The sequence below is a fragment of the Camelina sativa genome, chromosome 4 (genome assembly GCF_000633955.1).
Source record: "Camelina sativa cultivar DH55 chromosome 4, Cs, whole genome shotgun sequence".
Lineage (NCBI taxonomy): Eukaryota > Viridiplantae > Streptophyta > Magnoliopsida > Brassicales > Brassicaceae > Camelina > Camelina sativa.
The window spans coordinates 2,092,633-2,108,694 of NC_025688.1; the positions used below are offsets into that span (position 1 = coordinate 2,092,633).

General features: G+C 36.3%; 2 protein-coding genes across 4 annotated transcripts; both read left to right on the top strand.

Annotated features, from left to right (window-relative positions):
- Positions 80-3,056, top strand: LOC104779573 (DNA repair protein XRCC4). 3 transcript variants are annotated; one of them, XM_010503940.2, is made up of 7 exons: positions 95-222; positions 448-821; positions 985-1,824; positions 1,960-2,088; positions 2,185-2,307; positions 2,461-2,699; positions 2,810-3,056. In XM_010503940.2, the coding sequence occupies exons 4-6, from the start codon at positions 2,065-2,067 to the stop codon at positions 2,671-2,673; spliced, it is 360 nt and encodes a 119-aa protein (XP_010502242.1). In that variant the 5' UTR covers positions 95-222; positions 448-821; positions 985-1,824; positions 1,960-2,064; the 3' UTR covers positions 2,674-2,699; positions 2,810-3,056. The 3 variants fall into 3 exon arrangements, 2 of the variants coding, with proteins under 2 accessions (XP_010502243.1, XP_010502242.1); XM_010503941.2 differs by having other exon boundaries at positions 80-222; positions 570-821; positions 2,461-3,056; XR_002037641.1 differs by lacking the exon at positions 2,810-3,056 and having other exon boundaries at positions 2,185-2,254; positions 2,461-2,552.
- On the top strand, positions 2,706-4,719 carry LOC104779572 (rRNA biogenesis protein RRP36-like). Its single transcript, XM_010503939.2, has 7 exons — positions 2,706-3,097; positions 3,203-3,277; positions 3,367-3,487; positions 3,607-3,653; positions 3,744-3,808; positions 3,930-4,029; positions 4,166-4,719. Exons 3-7 carry the CDS (start codon positions 3,373-3,375, stop codon positions 4,214-4,216), a joined length of 378 nt encoding a protein of 125 aa, XP_010502241.1. The 5' UTR covers positions 2,706-3,097; positions 3,203-3,277; positions 3,367-3,372; the 3' UTR covers positions 4,217-4,719.

Consider the following 16,062-nt stretch of genomic DNA (forward strand, 5'->3'; position numbering starts at 1 on the left):
TTGGAACCCCTCTTTTTTTTTTTTTTTTTGTCCTTTCGAAGCATCTTTGGTTTCATCAAATCGAAGCAGAAATAGATAACCAAAGAGACGATATAACCAACACACCAAAGCAAAAGCATAAAAGAGAGAGAGAGATAAGAGACAACGTTTTCCAAATAATCTCTTATCTAATTAAAGGGATTACCATCCTTCGCAACCTCCTTCACAAGTGCTTCTCATTTGGTAACCCCTCTTCTTCTTTTTTGTCATTTGGAAGAATCTTGTTAAGTTGTTTGGATCCAATTGGTTATGTCAAGAGAGTGTTTTGCATTTTGTAAATTTCTTGTTTGGTATCAGTTGAGCTTCAATTGTATCATAGTATGAAGATTCAAACTATCAAGTTTTATGAAATTTTGTTTGACTATCAAGTTGAGCTTCAATTGTATCATTGTTGTTTTTGTTTTACAGATATGAATGACAATGAAATGTTGCAGATCTTTCGCTATACATACGGAAACCGGTCATGTTATTGAATGAGTATGTTTAAGCCAACACTCACTCTCTCTTCAAATCACTGTATCCTTTTGCAGGAATAGCAACAGGTTATAGAAGCCAAAATAAGGATAAGGCAGAAAGAAATGCAGGATGACGAAGAGAAAATGCAGAAACGTCTGAAATCATGTTCCTCTAGCACAAGCGCAATACTGGCGAGATGGAATATGGTTCAGCTTCAGGTCGGTTTATTTGCCCTGCCAGAACATATCAGGAACAAATGGTGTCACAAAGGCAGTTTTGACAGACTTTGTTTTTAAATTAGAGAAAGAAGAGATGTTGGTATTAAGGTAGCAATCATTACTATACTCCGCTTCACTATTATATATGTAATTTATTTTTCGTTGCCTTTTTTGTGTAACTTTCTGCGTGCAATTGTACCTCAGTATCTGTTGAGTTTAGTGATAACCTTTCTCTCTGTAACATATCCATTGCCGGTATATGCCTTTTCAGATGCAATCAAGTGTTGACGTGGGGTAAAGTGACCCTTTTGGTGGAATAAATAATACGATCTTCAAGGTTACCCTCTCATGGTAGTGAGAACTCAATTTTTGCTTGATATTTTTATTTCAGGGAAAGGTGAAATACTAACATGCTCGCAAATCTAAACTCAGAATTGTTCTATGGGGTGTTAGGAGGTTTGAGTCAATTTGGAATTATAGTGAGAGCGAGAATTGATTTGGACAATAAACCAAAGAAAAACACAAAAATAATATTTTACCCATTAAATTTCTACAATACTAACCAAAATTGAACAAAAATAAAATGCAGGTGAAGATTACCAAGAAAATGAAAAAAATTAAGTCAAGAAAAATAACATCTCAGCTATTCCGAAAAACTATTTTCCCATTTAAAATCTCATTTCTTGACCATAATCAATACAATAAAATTTTCTTGTTTTTCACCAGCTACTAACACCTCAGATTTTGTAACGGAGCAGAAGTTTGACACATGAATAAAAATAGCTAACCAATCAAATTATAATATTAATACAGATCATCTTATTATTTTGCCAACAGGGACACATTGATTCATTTCTACGGATAGAGAAACGGAAAATTTAAGAATGTCCGCCGAGTTCTTTTCCTTTTCACTACGTCTCTAAAGTTTTTCGAATTTGATCTTTTTTGGTTTTTAATCGGAATTGAAGCGACGGAGGAGGTGGTTGCGGAGCGAGCGGCGCAATGGGATCAACCTGTATCGGAGTACTTAGAGCTCACGGAGCAGTACTTAGGGTTTCAACAGCCTGATTCTGTCTATGGTTTCTCTGATGCTCTTGAGGGATGTAAACGGGTCAGTTCATGAAAAATGTTACTTTTTTTTTTATTAGAACCAATTTATTATTGGATCTTTTTGGTTTGGTGAAGAAATGGTTTTTTAATCTTTGAGTAAGTCTGAGATTTTTGTGATGTGTGTTTTGGTTAAAAGCTCTCTTGGACGTTTGAGAAGGAAGGGACTAAACTTGAGTGGAGGTGGAAGTGTAAACCATCACATGATAACAAGAAGATCACTGTTGGGGTCTTGGATTTTCTTATGGAGGCTAATATAAGACTAAGTGTATGACTCTTAACACTATAGGTTCTGATACTTTTGAAGATTTTTTGTGATGTTTGAGAATGATGGTGATTAGTTCTTTATGATTATACTCCACAGGAAGAAGTTGTGAACAAGACGAGATCTTTTGAGAAGATGAAGAGTGAAGCTGAGAGATGTCTAGCTCAAGGTGAAAAGCTCTGCAAAGAAAAAACAGAGTTTGAAGATGCAAGCTATGCAAAGGCTTGTACATTATCTAATATCTATCACCTCCTTGTTTAGATTCGAATCGTTGGATTTTGTAATCTCTTAATTGCTTTATTTTTAGGGATGAGTAGTCTTTGTGAAAAAAATATTGTAATGTTTAGTATTTGATATTATACCTTGTCGATGCAGTTCCTTTCTGTGTTAAATGCAAAGAAAGCAAAACTGAGAGCGCTAAGGGACAAAGAAGATTCAGGGAAGGCAGTTGAGGAGGAAGAGTCGACAGACAAAACCGAAAGCTTTGACGACAGTGTAAGAAGTGACAATGAGCAGAGCGAGGAAGTAGCCTCAAAGAAGGCAACAAGCAGCAAAGCTCATGGCCGGAAGAGAGCTGCACGGAGCTAAGAGATTCCCCTGCATTGAGATTTTAGGTCAGAGTTTCCATTCCAAGTTTTGTCGAGCTCATAGGTAGGAAAAGAGAAACATCTTTTCGTTGAAAATTTGCTAGAATCTGTATTGATTGTGAAAGTAAATGCAATAGGCTTGGAGATGAAATACTACAGTCCCGTCTTGTGAAAGTAAATGCAATAGGCTTGTAAAACCATTTTCTTTACCAAAACCTTTACTTCCCCTATATGGTTCTTGTGCCGCCGTGGGCCGTGGCCGAAGAGATGCTCTTTTGGAGTTTAAAGCCTTTTGGATGATATCTCTTTTAAGTTAATAACAAGTTGATTTTTGAGGAAATACATAAGTTGCGAGCTGATGGGTCTAAGCCAGTTCCAAGGAAACCAAATCAAATGAAGAAAAGGGGTCGTGCTAACAAAAACAGGTACACTCAACTGATGGGTTGAGGTATTTTGTTCTAGCAATTTTCTGCGAGGTTCCGGTTCGTCACAAAGGCTTTTTGTTTGATATTTTGGGGTTCTTAATACAGGAATTGAAAAAGCAGCTAAAGAAAACAAAGAATCCAGAAGAGGCCAACAAATTGAAGAACGAGTTAACTTATGTTGTGAGTGATCCTTTCTTTGCCTCCTCCCCTGATATTAAAAAAAGCTCTCTGATCATACTTTGTTTCCTCACCTGTTATATATACCTCAGGAGAAAATGTTGAAATATGAACCATCAACAAAGAACAAGGGAGCAGCGATACTAACAGAACACAAAAAGAGAGAACGAGAAGCCGCAAAAGAAGGGAAAAAGCCTTACTATCTCAAAAAATGTATGCCCGGAGTCTTTTTACTCAAAAAGTCCCACATTTGTGGGTTGAGCATAACAGTTTTGAGTTTTTTTTTAATTTGCCAACAGTTTTACTGAATTGTTTTCTTTCTACTTACGCAGCGAAAATCCGAAAGCAAACACTCGTCGAAAAGTACAACAGTCTCAAGGTATGTAAATCAGTTTTTACTTCACAAAGTTTAAGTGTTTGTATAAAAACGAATCACTGAATCAGTTCTTTTGTTTTGGGCATAATCCAGGAATCTGGGAAGCTTTCATCGTATCTTGACAAACGGAGGAAGAAGAATGCAACTAAGTATCATAGGTACATTCCCTACCGTCGTTCAGAGGAATAGAGAGAGGCAGTTTTGCTTTCAGACCGATCGCTTACATCAATCCATGACAATTTTGTGGTCGTCTTTGTGATGATTTTATTCCTGTTTTAGGTGTGGTCCTTGCAAAGTGATTGCTCCCAAATACAAAGAGCTATCTGAGAAGTACCAGGATATGGTGTTTCTTAAGCTTGACTGCAACCAAGACAACAAGGTTTGTTCTTCCTTTTGCTATTAATGTGTCTTAATTCTTATGTTAACACATAAATATTGAGAGCAAAAACTTGTGCTTTTTTATTGTAAACGGTGACTGGTTAAGGGTCAAGACTAATGTGCTTCTTCTCTGGCAGGTCTGGTTCGATCATCCAACAATGGATGTAGAGCCTTCACGACAATACTAATGTTTGGTCTGAAATCAGTTTTGTATTGTACACAAAAATCAGCAACTGCAGGTAAGGCATTATCAACAAAAAATGATCAAACACGAAACTGCCGTTCGTGTCATGCATTAGTTTGATTCCATGAATATACAATTTTCTCGTTCGCGAATATAGAAAACGAGTACGACAGTTTGTATATTCATAAGCTATTATCAACAAAAAAAATGATCAAACACGAAACTGTTGGATCAACCAAGACTGGTTCTATGTCCTAACCATTAATTCTAACTAAGATAGTGCCTACTCAATTTATCTTGTCTCACGTGATACTTTACGTTAGAAAATCTCAATTGTGTGCTCGAGATCTAATCTTTTGTATAGAGTTATGTCTTTTTATTGACTTCTGCTTTTTGCTTATTTGTTTAGCAAAAGTAAACACAAGTTTATTTAAAATGCAATCTAACCTATGCAATCTAATTTTATTTATTTCAAAATAAACACCATATAAAATTAACCTGAAAAAACCACAAAAAAAAAAAACACGAAGCCAAATATGACAGGGGCTAAATATGAAGACTTGCTTCGAGAATTTTAGGATAAAATAAAAGAACTTGTAGCTACATAACGTGGTCTTAAAATTGAAAATTTGGAATAAGATAAATAAAACATAAAATATAATTTAAATTAAACATAGTGCATGTAGTCTATGAAACGGTAGTTCAATGTAGTACATAGTGTATGTAGTTCATCAAAAATGTCGTCTACAAAGAAATATTCAACAATCTTCAATACACACGCACATGTAATACCAAACAAAAAAACAAAACAATAATACTTAACCTTTCATTATCACAAATACTAACAAAAAAACAAAAAAGATATATATGCAGGTGAAGATAACGAAGAAATAGAAGAAGAGTAACTCCGACCATCTCACCACCTATTTTTCCATTAATAAAGCAGACAATCTCAAATTTTCAAAACAACTATTGTAAAAATCTACTACAAGGATTATTCATTTTGTTCCACAAAACAAAAGTAACTGTTTGCAAAAAAAAAAAACAAAAAAGCACTTTCAAACCAAGTACATAATATACGTTAATTTACATTAAAAAAACTCCATCAATAAAAAAAAAACAAATACAGCCAATCAAAACCACACAATAAATCATCCACATAACAATTCACAAATAAAATGCTAAAGATATAATGAATTTCTATTCCAACACAAACATACAAAAAACAGAATACAACACATGATAAAAAAAAAACAAACAAACCACACACAATAATTAAAATTACACAAAAATCATCCCCGCGGCGTAGCGCGGGTACTATCCTAGTGCTATATAAAAAACCCTTCTTTTAAACACCAGTATGTATTCTACAATACATACACAATCCGATTTAGCTGTTTTACCAAATAATAAATAGCATAATCAAGAGAAACCACCAAAGTTCATTTCATTTAAATCAACCAAACATCTAGCAATAATAATGGTCCACCAATGCATCCTAGTATAAGAAAAAAAAACAAAATTCATTTAAGTCTAAGATTTCACAAAAATAAATTTTTACAAAACCACCAAAAATTAATGACAAAAAATTAAAAACAAAAATATTACAAATTAACATTGTTAAAATAAATATTAACAATGATTTTTAATTTGTTGTTCAAAAAAAACAATGATTTTTAATTACAAACGCTATAACAAAAATTAATCACAAAATAATTGAAAACAATAAAATAACAAACAATCCTGCGGCGTAGCGCGAGTACTATCATAGTGTTTGATAATGGTTATATAGTAAAAATAAAATAAAGAGAAATTCTCATTAATAACACTAATAATTGTCTTGTTTCCAAATTTAACACAATATCTCTATAATTCCCAAAATTAAACTCTAAATTTAAATTACTAAACCCTATTCCCTACCTAAATATAAAATTAAGAACCCAAATCTATAAAAAAAATTCTAAACATTAATTTAAAATATTTAGTTGTGTCAAGTAGTGCTATTTTTGGAAATTTGTGGAATGTTTTCTACTTTTATCTATAAAACATAAAAGTTTATTTTTGAAGTCAGTGGTCTCATACTCTCATTGCTCAGTTGTTAAAATAGTATATTTCTCAAAAACAAATTGGTTAAAATAGTTAACTTGGGTTTTGAAGTCATTGATCTCATACTCTCATTGCCATTTGTATATCTTGATTTTAATAATAATTCCTAAAGGCATCTCCATCAATGGATGTAAACATTGTATGCTAAAAACATATTTTACTATTAATCTTGAAAAAAAGTTAGTTTAAGAAATTCTTAATAAACTTCAAAATTTCATGGGTCCATTGATGGTTATTAAATTTGGGGTTCTTAAAAAGAAATACTCAAATTCAATCTTGGTTTATCAAAGAAATCCTGTAACACCCGCGAACCGAAATCCCGGTTTAGGGATCGCATCGGTCGATGCAGGTTGTGCATCGGTCGATGCAGGGTTGAGTTTCTGCGTTTTGACTTAAGTTAAACGCTGCATTTTGGGCAAAAGGGAAAGGAAAACCCTTAAGTCGTTCCTTTTGTCTCATTAGACGACTTTGGCCGTTTTTGAGAGAAAAGGAGGGAGAAAAAGTGTTCTTGAGTGTCCTTGAGTGTTCTTGGTGATTCCTGGTGTTTGGAGGCGTTTCCTGTAGAGATCTGTAGCTGGGATCGTTGTAGAAGCTTCCTAGGAGCGTGTTCTTGATTGTTTAAGGTTCAGAAACTTCTTGGCAAAGGTAAGTGCATGACCATGGCTTATCTAAGCTGGAGATTACTCTGATCTGTTTATTTTTGTGTTGTTAGGCTTTCTTGTGGCTTGGGATCGATTCTTGTGGTTGCAGGAACGAAGATCCGGCGAGAAGCTTCGGGGAAAACAATGCTCGGCATGAGCATCGGTCGATGCACTATGTGTGTCGGTCGATGCTAGTGCGAGGACGGCGCGGATTGACCTAGGAGCATCGGTTTATGCCAGGTGGAGGCGTCGGTCGATGCGATTAGGGTTTCCGCGTGATGTCGAGCATGTGTCGATCGATGCAAGTGGAAGCATCAGTCGATGCAAGTAAACCTGTTGTCGATCGATGCATACCTTGTGTCGGTCGATGATGGTCCCTGATGGTGTCGGTCGATGCAATCCTTGTGTCGGTCGATGCAGAGCCTGGTTTGTTTGTTTATTGTTGTTTGATGGTTAGAGTATCTCTATTGCTTGTGTGTATAGCCCAGTAGATGGGAGGATTGCCTTACTGTGTGTTTATAAAATACTCATGCATTGCAATTTGTGTTTGTGGTGCAGGTAAAGGCAAAGTGTGATCGTGGAATCAAGGCAATGAAGAGGAGGATGATCTAGTGGTTCACTTGGTTGTCTGGCTTCTGTTAGATGGCTAGAGTTGAGTCCTCGAAATGTTGTTTAGGATTGCTGGTTCTCTGGTTTATGTTGTTTGGATCATTAGGTTATGATTTGGAATTAATGTTGGTTATTATTTATTGAATTATTTATTGGATATTGGTATCTGTTATTTCCGCTGTTGGTTGTGTTTGTGGTTAGGTGGCTAGTGGGTATGGGACCACTAGCTGTAGTTATTTATTATTATTATTTATTATTTATTAAAAAAAGCAGGTCAGGTCGTTTCAAATCCAAAAACAAAAAGTTTATAATAGTGTCAAAATTTATGTGATTCAATCTCAAAATCACCTAACAATGTGTAGAGATACATAGCAAATGACCAAAACCATTGCAATGAACCAAACCATGCATCAGATGTGAAGAAAGCTTCAAGATTTTTGCCGTCAATGGGTTGCTCCACTCATCGCGCTTTGGGATTATCATATGATATCTCCTCTTTGATATATAGTGATGACCCCAACCATACGTCACGCTTTGGGATTATCATATGATATAGTGATACATCCTCTTACATACATACATCAAAAGAGATCAGAATCAAAAAGAAAAAAACAAACTTTTGGGGAAAAAACCCCTTGATTTGTTTTACCAACGCATCTGCATGGAACCGTAGAGAGGGTTTGGAAACACAACAAAAGTGGAAATTTTTCAGTCAAATCCGCCTATTGGCTTGCAATGGAGACAAATGCCAAGTCTTTAATACATGAAGCATCGGCTCAACCGTCCACAAATCCCCTCAAGCAACAGGTTTGGAAACTTACTGCTGATCCAAAAATAAAAGTGTTTCTGTGAAAATTGCTAAGTGGAGCGTTACCGGTGGTTGATTTGTTATTTTATAGTGGAATGAAAGTAGACACTAGATGCAAATCTTGTGGTCTTGAGGGAGAATCTATAGAGCACGCCCTGTTTACTTGCTCGCTATCAAGACAAATTTAGGCTCTATCAGACTACCCTATGTCAGCAAATGGTTTTCAAGATGGATCAGTTTTCTCTATTCTCCACCACTTCCTCATAAACAAAGACAACTTAAACTGGCCTCGTGAACTAAGGAGAAGCTTCCCATGGATTATATGGAGAATTTGGAAGAACAAGAATCTATTTTTCTTTGAAGGGAAAAGGTTCTCATCGTTAGAAACAATCCAAAAGATCAGACAAGATTCTGAGGAATGGTTCCTTGCTCAAACAATTCAGGAAGAAGTGCAGGGGGAACTACAACCGGAACTCTTCATTCAAATTCAGCTTCAGAGGGTGCTGTCTTAGAAAGGAAGTGGATCCCTCTGATTCATGGTTGGTTAAAATGTAATGTGGGAGTCTCTTGGTCGAAGAGGAATTCGTTACTTGGGGGATCATGGGTACTAAGAGATGATCAAGGTAAGGTTCTGCTTCATAGCAGAAGAGCTTTCTCAGCTATTTTCTCAATGGAAGAGGCAAACCTTACTTGTCTGTTGTGGGCTATCGAAAGCATAAAGAGCCATAATATGAACAAAATCATTTTTGCAATCGAAGACCCTGTCTTAGTTGGAACAGTCCTTAGACCAAATGCTTGGCCCTCTTACAGATATCAAGCGATGGAATTGTGGAGAGTGTTGGGAAGATTTCAAGACTGGAGATTCATTTTGGAAGGATCACTAGCAAACAGAGGAGCTAGTCTCATTGCGAAAAGTGTCACTGCAGAGTGTCGGCTTCAATCTTATGTTGCAGATGGACACCCTAGCTGGTTGAATAGCTTATTCGCGGATGAGAGAGTTCTAATGCTAGTAGCTTTTTTGATAAGAGTCTTTTTGGTATAGGCCTGATTTCATATACGCTAATGGTAAGAGTAGATATATATAATCTTGTATATGGCTATCGAAAACGAGAATGGGATTCTCGCGAATGTAATTTTGGTCTTTCGACTTAGTAGTATAAATATCAACATATGACCAAAAAAAAAATAATAATAAATTTTTTTTTGATATTTATAATGGACCGATGACATTTACTTACTCTGCCATAAAAAAGAAATAGGTTTCATAGGTATATGCAATGAGTATATTTACGCTAGGACCATGCTAATTTTACATAAAAAAATAATGTATTTTAAAGTTAAAAAAACTTTCAAATTTTTTTGATATGTAATTAAAGTCCATTTTCTAAAAATTAAACTATAATTTTTTTTGGCTACTTTCATAAGCTGACCCAGTATATATCCCTTATCTTCTGGGATTATTTTCTCACGATGACACATGCATGTTCTGAAAGCCACTAGTAGTTCTTAAGAATCTTTGTAGCTAAATAAAAATTATAGCTGTACAAGTACAACCAAGACAAGCATCGCATATATGAAACTATATAAAAGGGACCTCACTAAAAAAGCTTAGACAACGAATTAACTAATATTTGTTTATTATTAATATTTCAAATCGATTCTTTGGGTTCATTTGGGGATTTTTGAGTTTTGAATACACTGACGTCACTTTAATTAAACAGTTTTTTCTTTTTCAAACGTTCATTAATGAGAATAATTTTGAACTTTTTATTAGTTGGTACATAAAATTTACTTCCTTCTTTGACTTCCCCCACCCCCAAATAAATGGAGAAATTAGATTTTGGCATCATATGTTTGTCTTGGGACTCTTTTTAAGGATTTTGTCCACACACACAAAAAAAAACTCTTTATGGACCAATTTAAGCCCAATCAGAGTATCAGACTAAAGATTTATAGATACTTCAGCTTTTAAGATTTCTTGTTCTGCTTCAGCTTGTAAGACGGTGTCTCCAGCAATTTCTCCGCCTTATCTACATCATCACCACAGGTATTCGTGCATTCGGCTAGCTCATCTCCAATTTCTCAGTCTTTGCAACCTCCTCCACCCTTCAGAATGAAGCTTTGGAAGGTCTTCATTCAAGGAGACTACGCTTGGACAGCTCTGATGATTATGATCTTACAAATGTAGATATCTGAGTTCAGTGTCATTGTTTCAAAAGGTGTTTGTGGAGAGAGGATTTCAAGTTATCATCTCTCTTCTCTGCTTGGAATGAGTGACTTTAAAATAAATAAATGATTGATTTTGGCTAATGTTCATGATATAAATAAGAAGATTTCAAAACTGTCAATAAATTAAAAATTTACAAAATCTAAAATAAAATTAATTTTCTTGATAAGGTTAATGATGATATTTTTACATCACTTTAATGATAATTCGTTTTAGTACAACTCTATCAATATGTTATAATCATTTTACACACACACATATATATATATAATATATATATACATATAAAAAATAAAGTATAATATATGAAAAAATAAGCAAAACATATGCAAAAGCTATTACTTTTTTCACCCCAAAATCTATACTAAATAAAAGTAGGAGCTATAAGGTTATAATGCTGTCCACATAGGATTTAAAACATCCAATAAAGATTAACCACTTCATTATTTAATTTTTTTATAATTCACAAAACTTTCGGTATTATTAACATCCAATAGGAATTAGCCACTTCAATATTTAACATTTTTATAATATTTTTTAAAAAAGGAAAAAGTTTAATCTATGGAAAAAAATAAATATAATAAAATATTTGTAAATTTAAGTTTTTCTCTACAAAATAAATAATTGGTATAAAACTAATCAAAATATAAAAAATTTAATTTATTAAAAATGTTAAATTGATAAACGAAAATAATTAAATTAGGATTATTTAAAATATTTAAAATAAAGGTAAACGAAAAAGTAAAATCTATGGAAAGAAAATAAATATATAATAAAATATTTGTAAATTTAAGTTTGAAAATGTTTAATCTATGGAAATAAAATAGATATAATAAAATATTTGTAAATTTAAGTTTTTGTTTCAAAATAAATAAATGATATAAAACTAATCAAAATATAAAAATTACAATTTTTAAAAAAATATTAAATTGATAAACGAAGATACTTAAAATATATATATATATATATATATATAAATGTTAAATTTCTAGAAATTGTTATGGCGATTTGCCCTATATCTTTTTGACCCAAGAAACCAAACCCTATATTGTGTCCGTTTTAACGTCGTCTGTTACTGTAAGTTGTAACAGTGTTTTGGTCCACTGTCACTTTTACTGAATTTATGTGTACAAAAACTTGTTTGAGGTTGTCCATCCATATCTACGGAACTATCCTTCTTTGCACGTGTTTTGTGTAACACTAACCATCAGTGACCATATAACATCAAGTCAGGTAGGATTATAGCCTTATACGGCTAAGATCTCGGAGTAGTTAAGTACAGAACCGGCTCAAGGGGGCGGGAGAGGGGCAAAAGCCAAGGGTCCACTCCAAAAGTCAGAAAAAACTCTTGAACAAATGGTCCACTCCCAAATTCAGAAAAAAAACTCTTGAACTTACATTATCTATCTTAGTTCTAATTCGTTTGTATATATTGTTAAAGGGATATGTAAATGTTATTGTTGTTAAAGTGACTTAAAATCTCTGAAGACGTCTACAAAAGATGTAAAGACTGTGTAAGACGCACAAGGCTTTTACTGGGCTTTTACTGGGTTTTTGTAGAGACCGACTCAAGGCAGGGTTAGGGTTTTGGGGGTGTAGACGGCGCAACCGGCTGTACGGTGTAATAGATTCTAGAAGATTCACAAGATCTTTTATTTCCTATTGTATCGGGTTTTTTGGGGCCTATATAAGGAGACTAGGGGTTTGTAAGGTTGTTCATCAGATTAATAATATAAACCCTAGACAAAGGGTATTCGCCTCAAGAACACTCTGTTTCTCTTTTCAAATTCTTTCTTATTCTGTTTCTGTTCATCCGAATTCACAACAACTGGTATCAGAGCGCCAGGTTCAATGACGAGTTCCGTGAAGTTTGAGGTTCCATGTTTCAATGGAATAGGAAACTTCTGTCTCTGGCAGACCCAGGTGAAGGACATGCTGAATCAGCAAGGGATGAAGAAAGCTTTGTTAGACACAAAGCCAGAAGCGATCTCACAGGATGACTGGGATGAGATGAGGGATAAGGCGGGTTCAATGATACGAACATGTCTTGGAGATGAAGTCGTGCATCAGGTTCTAGAGCTCAGATCTTCAAAAGAGATCTGGGATAAGCTAGAAAAGATGTACATGTCGAAGTCCCCATCTAGCAAGTTGTACCTGAAACAGAGGCTGTATTGGTTTAAGATGGCTGAAGGACCAAATCTGGTCCAGCATATTAACCAATTCAACCAGATCACTGGAGATCTAGGGCGTGTGGGTGTTATAGTTGAGGACGAGGATAAGGCCATGCTGCTGTTGTGTTCTTTGAATCATGTATATGAGACGTTGGTGACTGCACTATTGGCTGACAAAGAAACGATAAGTCTGCAGTCAGCGACAGACTCCCTGCTTGGACATCATAACCGACGCCAACAGCATGGTGGTGGTAGCAGTGACAACCCTCAAGGTGATGGACTATATGTGAGTATAATTCAAGGTAGCGGAGTACAGAAGAACAAGGGAAAGCAAAGAGATGGCAAGATGAAGAAGATAATCTGTTATAAGTGTCAGAAACCAGGACACTATAAGAGAGATTGTCCTCTAAACAAGGAGCAGAACAAGACGGGAGGTTCATCTAGTTCTGTGAACGTGGTTCAGGCAGAAGACGCAGTGAAGGTCGAGTTCGATTTGCTTGCAGTGACTAAAAACAATCACACAGATTCTTGGATACTGGATACAGGCTGTTCATTCCACATGACTTCAAACAAGCATTGGTTTGACACGTATCAGGCTGGAAATTTTGGTACTATTCGAATGGCTGACAATAGAAGCTGCAGCGTTGTTGGTATTGGACAAATCAAATTTCGGATGCATGATGGCACTTTCAGGATTTTGACTGAAGTGAGGCATCTTCCAACGGAGAAGAAGAATCTGATATCTCTTGGTACACTTCACAGGGACGGATTCAGGTTCAAAACTGATGATGATAACTGTGTGAATGTGCGCAAAGGAGATATGGTGTTGATGAAGGGTCAGCTCACAACATGGAGTGTGTATCGTTTACTTGGAAATGTGGCTGTAGGTGGAGCTGCAGCCGTGGTAACTGAAACAGATAACACAGCTCTATGGCATATGCGGTTGGGGCATATTGGAGAGCATGGTTTGTCTGAACTTCACAAGAGGGGTCTTCTGAATGGTTTGAAGAATTGTAAGATGGGGTTTTGTAGGTTTTGCGTGATGGGGAAGCAGTCCAAGGCATCTTTCAAGACAGGTCTACACACCACAAAGAGTCTTTTAGACTATGTGCATTCTGATGTGTGGGGCCTACACAAGAACATTCATTAGGAGGAAGGAGATACTATGTCATCTTTATAGATGATTTTTCTAAGAAGGTTTGGGTTTACTTCATGAAGCAGAAATCTGAAGTTTTTGAGAAATTTAAGATTTGGAAGGCTGAAGTGGAAAACCAAACAGGGAGGAAGATGAAGTATCTGAGGTCTGATAATAGTACAAAGTATACTAATGGAGAGTTTCAGAAGCTGTGTGAGGAGCAGGGTATTCAAAGGCAATTTACAGTGCGGAAAACACCACAACAGAACGGTATAAGTGAAAGGATGAATCGTTCTATTGCAGAGAAAGCAAGGTGTTTGCGGTTGAATGCAAGACTCCCGAAGATCTTCTGGGCTGAAGCAGTATACATGGCAGTCTACCTCATCAATAGATTGCCAAGGGTTTCTTTAGAAGGAAAGGTTGCTGAAGAGGTATGGACTGGGGTAGACATTGATCTATCAAACTTGAGAATCTTTGGATGTCCAGCTTATGTGTTTGTTCCCAACGATGAAAGATCAAAGCTGGCTTCGAAGTCCAAGAAGTGCATTTTTCTGGGTTTTGAGAAAGGCGTGAAAGGTTTCAATTTATGGGATCCTGAGGCTAAGAAAAGAGTGATCAGTCGAGATGTGGTGTTTGATGAGCAGTACATGCTGCTGCAGGCGAGTTCAGAACGAGTTCATGTAAGCATTGAGGCTGATACTGGTTCAAAGATAGCGGAGGATGAAGAGGAGTCTAGTGATGCTAGACCAGCAACGGAAGCAGATGAGCAAACCCCTGAGGTGGAGCAGTCTCCAAAGGTGGGGAAGAAGGGTAATCAGATACGTACAGAGGGGAGTTTGGCTGCAACCAAGGAAAAGCGTGTAGTGAAGGCACCTGTGAGATATGGGTATGAAGATATGGCTAGCTATACTCTGATGATTAGTACAGATGATCCATCTCGTGAAGCTATTAAAAGTCCTGAAAAGGAAGAATGGATTGCTGCTATGACAGAGGAGACAGTTAGTCTGAACAAGAATCAGACATGGGAGCTTACAACACTTCCAAAGGGGAAGAAAGCAATTGGTTGCAAGTGGGTCTTCAAGAGGAAAACAGGAGTCTCTGAGAAGGAAATTGTGACTTTCAAGGCGAGACTAGTAGCGAAAGGGTACTCACAGAGGGCAGGGGTTGATTATGACGAGATTTTCTCCCCTGTAGTTCGACACACGTCCATCCGTGTTGTGTTGGGACTGGTAGCTTGCTGGGATTTGCATCTTGAGCAAATGGATGTGAAGACAGCATTTCTCCATGGGAATTTGGAGGAAGAGATCTATATGGAGCAACCTGAAGGGTTTGTCAAGTCTGGAGAGGAGGCGCTTGTATGCAGACTGAAAAGATCTTTATACGGGCTGAAGCAGGCTCATAGACAGTGGTACAAACGTTTTGATACTTACATGTTGCAGATAGAGTACCAGAGATGTGAGTATGACTGTTGTGTTTATGTGAAGAATGTTGGTAACAATTCTCCCATATTTCTGTTGTTGTATGTTGATGATATGCTCATTGCTGGAAGCAATATGGATGATATTGTTGAGTTGAAAGGGCTATTGGGAGAAGAGTTTGAGATGAAGGATCTTGGTGCTGCAAAGAAGATTCTTGGGATGGAGACTCACATGGATAGGAGTTCTCAGAGATTGTGGTTATCTCAAAGAAGCTACATTGAGAAGATACTTGAAAGGTTTGACATGAAGAATGCAAAACTTGTGTCTACTCTTCTAGCGAATCACTTCAAGCTCTCAGCACGTCAGTGCCCTATTTCTGATGATGAGATCAGAAACATGGCACAAGTTCCTTATGCAAGTGCAGTTGATTTTCTGATGTATGCGATGGTTTTCACAAGACCAGATTTGGCTCAAACTGTTAGTCAAATCAGTAAGTACATGTCTAAACCTGANGAACAAGAATCAGACATGGGAGCTTACAACACTTCCAAAGGGGAAGAAATCAATTGGTTGCAAGTGGGTCTTCAAGAGGAAAACAGGAGTCTCTGAGAAGGAAATTGTGACTTTCAAGGCGAGACTAGTAGCGAAAGGGTACTCACAGAGGGCAGGGGTTGATTATGACGAGATTTTCTCCCCTGTAGTTCGACACACGTCCATCCGTGTTGTGTTGGGACT

Coding starts and splice junctions, on each gene's coding strand:
- LOC104779573 (XM_010503941.2), top strand. CDS start 2,065: ATGGAGGCTAATATAAGACTAAGT. Junction 2,089..2,184: donor AGGCTAATATAAGACTAAGT/GTATGACTCTTA, acceptor TATACTCCACAG/GAAGAAGTTGTGAACAAGAC. Junction 2,308..2,460: donor AAGATGCAAGCTATGCAAAG/GCTTGTACATTA, acceptor TTGTCGATGCAG/TTCCTTTCTGTGTTAAATGC.
- LOC104779572 (XM_010503939.2), top strand. CDS start 3,373: ATGTTGAAATATGAACCATCAACAAAGAACAAGGGAGCAGCGATACTA. Junction 3,488..3,606: donor GCCTTACTATCTCAAAAAAT/GTATGCCCGGAG, acceptor CTACTTACGCAG/CGAAAATCCGAAAGCAAACA. Junction 3,809..3,929: donor AATGCAACTAAGTATCATAG/GTACATTCCCTA, acceptor TTCCTGTTTTAG/GTGTGGTCCTTGCAAAGTGA.